Raw genomic sequence first — 8656 nt, 5'->3', positions numbered from 1 at the left:
GCAAACTTAAGTTACACTAAATTTGACTGTAATCCGAAACAAATGTTTGATGAATTTAAGGGACAATTGCCTCTTTAGTCCTTTCCAGGCTCCACCACTATGACGTGCTTAGTGATACTTTATATTATTATTAAGGTTAGCATATGTCATTTTCTTATTAAAAAAAAAATAGCATGTCCTAGAAAATAACTTTTGGCCTCTGCCTGATTGGATAGTGAACAACTGCTCAACACCACTAAAAACTTTTCCCACCTTTTTCCTCTCCTTTATTAAGGCGAAACAAAATGTGAGTTTTTGATCATATATAGTAAATTTTGGCAATGATTATTAATTTTGATTCAACAAGAGTTACTTTCAAAAAAATTTACTATCATTTGCGGTAATGACATCATTGTGTTCACGTGAAGGGCAATTCATGTGGAATAACCATGAGAATATGCCATAAAAAAAAATAAAAACTAGATTACTTTTTAGCAGCTAAAATAAATGAAGCAGTGTGATGCATTCAGCATTTCTAGTACACAATTGCCTTAATTAGGGAGTAATTAGCTGAATCTTCTAATTTTTTTCCCTGTGATTACTATTGAAATCGTCATTACCACAGCCTAAAAGACTCTGATTAGTACCCCAAGTATATATATACCTAACCCTACTAAAGAAAAGAAGTGATTGCTGATCAAAGATTTGGCTTCTATTTAACCCATACCCATATGATTGTTTTTGGAGGTCCCAGTATAAGTGGTTTTTTGAGTCATCAAATTCTTAACCTTTCTTTCTTTACGTCTCACTTATGAATTTAGAAACGACCCTGCCTTATTGGAAATTCAATTATGGAAAATTAGCCTTTATTTCTTTCATCCTACTTTGAATTATCTTATTCGAATTTATAATAAAGTTATCTTATTAGAATATTTGATTATGTTAAGTTTATAAATAAACTATTGGTTCCAAATTTTTGCTGTCACTGCACCACTTTTTCTAGTGCAGCAGACACAACGAAGTGAGTCCCATCATTTTTTTTAAAAGAAGGTCAGGATTCACATGCGTATCCTGCCTTTATATATGTTGCTACAAAAATTTTCGTCTAAAGAAGTATAAAAGCCATAAACTATTGGTATAAATATTTGATAGACTTTTTACATGATACAATGTAGTTTATCATTCGATTAATCTATGTCGAGTACAAAAAATTTTATACTGAGCTCAAGTTGCTTCGCCTAGGAATCAATTTAATGACTTTTCAGTCACAGCAATTCGCTTCTTGTGCACCGAATGTGATACCCCTTGCAACTCATTAGTCAATCATTTTATTCAATGTAATTTCTTACTTGGCACATTGAACAATTTGAACTCTCCCTCAACCTAAGATGCCTTTCTCAATCTCGTTATTTCACCCATTTTTATGTCATTTAAGTGAATACTATATCCAGGAGATAAAATCACCTTGGAAATAACACTAATATAATAAAAGTGACTACTTTTAACTCCAAATTTTCGCCTGTGCTTGCTTTCCACAAAACAGTCTTTCCAATAGAGTTATTATACTCCCCATGATATGAAATGCTTCTTTCTCTCTGATGTAAGCATATTTTTCTTCAAAATGATTATATCCACAAACCCAAGTTGCATTCACCCTATGGGCCACTTATGTGCATCATGTCACTCGCACATAACATTCACATTAATGTATGTTATGTACATATATACATATATCCAATGCTTTTGAGGGTAAGAAAACAGAGTATAAATACAAATCAATCTACTATAGTATAGTAAAGAAAAAAGAAAGGGTAAAAAAGCATGAGACACGATTTATCTTATTTCAGTCTAATAAAAGGCCATGATGTCTAATAAATCTATTATTATATTCTTCCCGTCGCATTCGTTACAAATACTTAATTTCAAGATAGAGGCCCAAAGCAATACAAATAAATCGGGAATAAGACCCCACTAACTTTATCTGATCAAATGATAGTCGTTCAGCTGACGCCAAAGAACTGAGCAGATGGGGGTGAGAATATGTATTCGATCCTCCCTAGTATCATATTTGAAAAGGATTTAAAATCTTAATCTCGATACCCAACCCGAATCAGACTAGTCACGATACAATGAGCCGATTAGAATATCTCAACAACAAAAAAATAAAAAACTTAATCTGTGTTAGAAGACATGAATCATCTTCTACATACAAAATAGGAGTCATACTCAACACCACTTTGTGCATAGACATCATGTGCAAGACATTCCTATCAATGTAATAAGCTTTTAACAAAAACTTCAACATTGTTACTGAACTATTTATTCAGTGGGGCCAGAATACATCATTTTCCATTCCTATATAATACCTACTCTGTCCACTCATTCTTCCTCCTTCTCAAAACAAATTAAACTCTTCATCACTCTTTTTTCTCCAAGACCCTGCAATCTTTTTCTCATTGCTAAACCATGCAGGCCAGGGAGGTAACAGGATTCAATTATTTACTCCCTTCAAACCCTTCTCCTTACCAAACAAACTACACCATGGTTCAAAACAACATTCCCACATTTCAATCTCACAGAATCACTAACCAATTATATGGTTTCCACAACCCTCCTCATCAACTTCCTGACTTTAGTCCTCAATCATCATGCATCAGCAGCAACTCCACTTCTGATGAAGCAGATGAACAACAACTATGTCTCATCAATGAGAGAAAACACAGAAGGATGATATCTAATAGAGAATCTGCACGTAGATCACGCATGAGGAAGCAAAAACACCTTGATGAACTTTGGTCACAGGTGGTTTGGCTGAGGAATGAGAATCACCAACTAATAGAAAAGCTGAACCATGTGTCAGAAAACCATGACCAAGTCCTTCAAGAGAATGCTCAGCTGAAAGAAGAAGCTTCAGAACTTCGCCAAATGCTAAGAGACATGCAGATACATAGTCCATGCCCTTCTTTGAGCCCTTTAGAAGAAATCCCTTGTAGCTCAGCATATCTCAGATGTGATTCTACAAACCAATCCATCACAAGTTCCATGGACCTGCTTGGTTAATTTGATGACGAGGCCAAATTTTCATCTCTTTATTAGCTTTCTTTCTTTACTTTTTGGTTTTTCTGTCTGTGTTGAAGTTTAAAAACACTAGTCTTTTCCTTCCCTTTTGATCTGTATGAGGTGAAAAGATAAATGGCAATAACATGCTTCTGAGTATCTTTATTTGAGCCTTGTTTCATTGAATTAAAAGCTTACGGGTTCGAATTTGGAAACAATCTCTTTGCAAGTATACACGGTAAGACTGCGACTGCATATAAGGATTGCTCTCGTCCCTACACTCGTTAGTCGGGTTTAATTGGGAATGATTTTTAATTCATCAACTTTGACACTACCTCTCTTTCAAATATAAAAGGTGGTCTCCAATTTTTATGTCTTAAAGAGACTGAAGAATTTTTTATAAACCTGTTAGCACTTAGCACCAATTTCATATGATTCATGCCCAGAAAACAATATAGAAAGCCTTCATGGCCTCATCTTCAAGAAATAATCAAAGAATTGTGGAACGATAAAAGAAAAGAAGAAGAAGATCATAATCTTGTATATGATTTGTGTATGAGGCCAAAAGAAACCTATTAATGGGAAGCTAACGTAATCCAATATATGATTCATGTAAAATAATGGAAGTAATTATGTCAGGTGGAAATGGGTTGGGGAGAGAATAGGACATGACACAAAGATAAAAGGGAGTGTGTAGTGGTCATTGGCTGATGATAGAAAAGTTGCCATTAAAAGGAAAACATTTAGACAAGCCACCCACTAGAATTCTTATCACCATTGTATGGCTTTTTTAGAGCTACCTTAGAATGCATATTATTGGAAAATAACTGAAGCTTTTGTTATTTACTTTCCCAGGTTTTGACAGTGATCCAACAGAAGCTGTGCATTGGCCAATGGTCACTGATGCAACTTTTTCCTGTATTATGGCTCTTGATGAATTTTTTTTTTTTTTTTTTTGGAAATTAATGCAAATATGTGTACACATGCACACAAAAAAAAATATTTCACCCATAATGTTCTTTTTATTTTTTTAATACAACTTTTTTCATACGTCGCTCTTTTGTTTATGGGATTAATGTTTCTCATCTTATAGAAGATAATATTATTGCCTACGTACATATAAAAGTGTATGGAGCTTAAGTGGAGCCATATGAAAAGAAGAAAAAGAAAAAGAAAACATAAACCTCACATACTTTCGTATAAGTGATAAAATTATGTCATATAACATAAGAAACACTAATCCTTTGTTTATTACTCCAATAAATGGTGATGCTAAGCAGAGGTTTATGAATTACTTAATCATATTTCTAATGCATTATTTAAGCTTAAAGACTGAGCTATGTGTAACATAAGTTATCTATTTATGAAATTTAATTTTTATTTAGAAGAAGAATAAGATAATGATTGAACCACTTCAATCATAAATGCATCCCATTGGAGCACTAAAATTTCTAAGGATTCACTGTATTTTATTTTATTGGGTATGGAGATAAGTAACTTTGCTACAATGAGCACTGGTCAACGGAGGATAGAATAATAAAGTGACCGAGATTCAAGATGCATTTTGGGCCAAAATATGGAGTTCAAAACCTCTTGAGAAGCGAATGGCTTACAATGCCTTGTGATTTTTGGGCTAACATGTAATTTAGAATAGAGTGGAATCTTCAACATCAACCTCAACCTCATTTTGTTTTTAGTAAACTCAACCTCATATTTAAGTTTTAAAGACTTATTAAGCAAAGTTGATACAAACTCTTTGGCATGTATTCTATTCTTTTTATTTTTTCCTTCAAAATACAATTAAGTTACTAATAATTATTGGTTTAAGTGGCAATGAGCTAATTGATGTATAAAAAAAATGAGTACTCATTTTTAACTAACAAATTAATGATACTTTTATTCAGGTTTTTAAGTAAAGTTATTTTAAATAGACTATAAAATGTAAAAAGTAAAGTTAAAATATTTTTCTTTTTCCTGTTCTTTGGGTTATTCTTATATGATATCCAATACACCTTACGACTTGAGTTTCACCAATACGGATAAATATAAATTCATTATTATTTTTATACAACTACTTCATCAAAAGACAATTGCATTAAATTGAACAATACTACTTAGTACATACCATAAAGAGATATTATTAGTTAGTATAAAATAAAAGGTAATTCTATTTCAGCTCTTCTTTATTTATTTTGCAACTGGGAATTTGATTTCCCGGGCTTAAGCCCACAAGCCAGCTCCTGACACGAGGGTAGGTGCTATGGTTTCTGCAAAAAGGTTGTTCCTTGGCTTCGATTTACCTTGTGACTACGGCGAATCCAATCAAATAATGGTAACTCAGTTGAAACATAAGAGTTGAACAAGTGAAGATCAGAACATATGTTCAATTCTCTCTAGTACTATTTTTGAAAAAAATTTAAAGTTTTAATCCTGACCTGAACTCTAAATTAGTTCATAAAGAACCTATAAAATAATTGGGGGATAATCTCGAAAAATAAAAAAATAAAATAAAAGAATCCATGAATTACCCACACAACCAAAAACCAAAAAAGGAAAGTTAATGAGAAACCAATCCATGAATTAACAAAGAGGTTAGATGGACCCAGACACACAGACTTGTACTTGGGTTCAGGCTCATAACATTAAATAGCCCACCTCTGTTCACATTCTGTGTACCACAAAAACACTTACACATACACACTATACAATCTACAAAAACACTACATCTACACTGCATTCATTGCATGCTCTCATCTCCATTCAACAATCATCTTTTCCTAAATCTCCATTCTCCTATTAATTTTGCGGCCAAAGGCCATGCCGTGTCCACTTTTCCAATATTCCATTCATATGATTGAAAATTAAAACACACACACACACACATAAATTTTTAACAAAATATCAGTTATTCTCAATTAGATCTCACACTGTGAAGCAACAATTTTTTAGTTCTAGAAAGCTCCTTCTACTATTGGCTCACAAAGCTCAAGATCCAATGGCGGTTGCCGTGAGAGGTGGCAGAGGTGGATCTGGCCTCCGTAGCTTCTTCTCGTTCCGGATCTTCATCTCTGCAATGTTTTCTCTCCTTTTCATTGCTACACTTTCAGTCCTCTTCACCACAAATCCCTCCACACAAAACGATGACTCTGTAAGTTCCTCTGTTTTTATGCTTTTTTTTTTTCTCCAATGGGTTTTTGTTTTTGTTCCAAAGTTTTAATTTTGATTGAAACCCATTTTCAAGTAGCTCAATTGGAAACGACCCATTATTGTAGATTCAGTTTAGAGCATAACCCACATGATGATTTGACAAAATTGAACGAACCCCATGTAATGGATTAGATATTTTTTGGTCACAGGATCTTCCCACAACTGGTAATGCATACGTGCATCGAACATTTTTGGCATTGAAATCTGACCCTCTGAGGACAAGAGTGGATTTGATACACCAGCAAGCTAAAGATCACATCACACTAGTGAATGCATATGCTGCTTATGCTAGGAAGCTTAAGCTTGACATTTCTAGGCAATTGAAGATGTTTGATGAATTGGCAAGCAATTTTTCTGATATTTCTGTTAGGCCAACCTATCGATCATCTCTGTTTGAGTCAGATGGTCCAATTGATGAGGATGTGTTGAGGCAGTTTGAGAAGGAGGTTAAGGATAGAGTGAAGATTGCTAGGATGATGATTGTTGAGGCAAAAGAGAATTATGATAACCAGTTAAAAATTCAGAAGTTGAAGGATACAATATTTGCAGTTAATGAATCACTTATGAAGGCAAAGAAGAATGGGGCATTGGCAAGCTTGATTTCAGCCAAATCGGTTCCCAAGAGCTTGCATTGTTTGGCAATGAGGCTAATGGGTGAGAAAATTTCAAATCCGGAGAAATATAGAGATGAGAGACCTAAGCCTGAGTTTGAAGATCCCAATTTGTATCATTATGCAATATTCTCGGACAATGTGATAGCTGTGTCTGTGGTGGTGAGATCTGTGGTGAAGAATGCAATAGAGCCATGGAAGCATGTTTTCCATGTAGTTACGAACCGGATGAATGTTGCAGCAATGAAGGTTTGGTTTAAGATGAGGCCAGTTGAAGGGGGTGCATTTTTAGAGATAAAGTCAGTGGAAGAATTCACATTCTTAAATTCATCGTATGTCCCAGTTTTGAGGCAACTTGAGTCAGCAAAAATGCAGCAGCGTTACTTTGAGAATCAAGCTGAACATGCCTCAAATGAGGGACATAACATGAAATTTAGCAATGTTAAGTACCTGTCGATGTTATATAACCTTCGGTTTTATTTGCCAGAGATGTACCCTAATTTGAATAAAATCTTATTGTTGGATGATGATGTTGTGGTTCAAAAAGACCTAACAGGTTTGTGGAAGATTGATTTGGATGGGAAGGTAAACGGTGCTGTTGAGATCTGTTTTGGCTCTTTCCACCGATATGCCCAATACTTGAATTTCTCTCATCCTTTAATTAAGGAGAGCTTCAATCCAAAAACTTGTGCTTGGGCCTATGGTATGAATATATTTAATCTTGATGCCTGGAGGCGCGAAAAATGCACAGAACATTACCATTACTGGCAGAACATGGTAATTTGCTTCCTGTTGTAGTTATACCTCTTCATTTCTCTATGTGCTAATAATTTTGTACTGGTATGCTATGTAACTGCATTCTCTAAAACTTTTATTTTGCTAAAAAATGAATAATGCTCAAGCTGTTCCTTTGTAAAATTGTTAAAGGGGTTACAGTAAACCAAAACTCACTAAGCTCTTGTTTGTACTGATTCTGTTATCAGAATGAAGACCAAACTTTGTGGAAATTTGGGACGCTCGCTCCTGGTTTGATCACCTTCTACTCCACAACCAAGTCATTGGACAAATCCTGGCATGTGCTTGGGCTAGGTTACAATCCCAGTGTTAGCATGGATGAGATCAACAATGCTGCAGTCATTCGTTACAATGGAGACATGAAACCTTGGCTTGATATTGCTTTGAATCAGTACAAAAATCTCTGGACCAAATATGTGGACAATGATATGGAGTTTGTGCAGATGTGCAATTTTGGCCTATAGTTGAGATCAACCTGCTGCTTTATAATCATAAGCTTGAGATGACATGTCCATTGTGGTTTACCATATTCTATCAGAATTGAGAATCTCAAGTTAAATGTAGCCTGTCACGAAGAAGTTCTGTGTTGTCATCATGTTTCTTCTACAACGGGAATGCCATCTGAGAATTGCATTGTTGATAATTTTCGGATGTTAGCAATAATTTTGACAAACTGAATTTGGGCATGTACACGAACGAAGTAGTTTTTGTTTTTTCTCCTTCTCTAGTTGGAGCATATTTATCATTTATTCATTTGCTGATGGTAGTTTCATGGTTCTAATCAACAATGGCACTACTGTTTATTTATCTAATGCACGTACTACATGCTATTTTTTTGTATGTTTCTGGACATGCCTCTTTGCATTTCCATTATTGATAATGCTACATATAATAGGGAAAGGCCATGTGGAAGCGTACATTGTTTGTAGGGATTTGGTGCATTTTGTTGAATCCTAATGCATTTTCAACCAGGGAATTTCATTTTTACAGCTTTTGAGATAGGTAGT

General features: G+C 34.6%; 2 protein-coding genes across 2 annotated transcripts; both read left to right on the top strand.

The window, feature by feature from the left end:
• The first annotated feature begins 2445 nt into the window (after positions 1-2445).
• Positions 2446-3049, top strand: LOC133310829 (basic leucine zipper 43-like). Its single transcript, XM_061511827.1, has one exon. It carries the CDS (start codon positions 2446-2448, stop codon positions 3037-3039), a length of 594 nt encoding a protein of 197 aa, XP_061367811.1. The 3' UTR covers positions 3040-3049.
• A 2726-nt stretch (positions 3050-5775) lies between these two features.
• On the top strand, positions 5776-8554 carry LOC133310819 (probable galacturonosyltransferase 9). Its single transcript, XM_061511805.1, has 3 exons — positions 5776-6184; positions 6393-7631; positions 7838-8554. The coding sequence occupies exons 1-3, from the start codon at positions 6032-6034 to the stop codon at positions 8111-8113; spliced, it is 1668 nt and encodes a 555-aa protein (XP_061367789.1). The 5' UTR covers positions 5776-6031; the 3' UTR covers positions 8114-8554.
• The last annotated feature ends 102 nt before the right edge of the window (positions 8555-8656 follow it).

This window comes from Gastrolobium bilobum, unplaced genomic scaffold, assembly GCF_033153095.1.
Source record: "Gastrolobium bilobum isolate Gb01-03AN ecotype WA unplaced genomic scaffold, APGP_CSIRO_Gbil_v1 utg19765, whole genome shotgun sequence".
Taxonomy (NCBI): Eukaryota; Viridiplantae; Streptophyta; class Magnoliopsida; order Fabales; family Fabaceae; genus Gastrolobium; species Gastrolobium bilobum.
Note: the sequence above shows the minus strand (reverse complement) of the source record. Positions and strands in the feature narration are given on the sequence as shown.

Bases quoted from the DNA above. Each gene is read 5' to 3' on its own strand.
- LOC133310829 (XM_061511827.1), top strand. From the start codon at position 2,446: ATGCAGGCCAGGGAGGTAACAGGATTCAATTATTTACTCCCTTCAAAC.
- LOC133310819 (XM_061511805.1), top strand. From the start codon at position 6,032: ATGGCGGTTGCCGTGAGAGGTGGCAGAGGTGGATCTGGCCTCCGTAGC. The intron at 6,185-6,392 runs GTAAGTTCCTCT...TTTTGGTCACAG, and splicing joins CCACACAAAACGATGACTCT to GATCTTCCCACAACTGGTAA. The intron at 7,632-7,837 runs GTAATTTGCTTC...TTCTGTTATCAG, and splicing joins ACCATTACTGGCAGAACATG to AATGAAGACCAAACTTTGTG.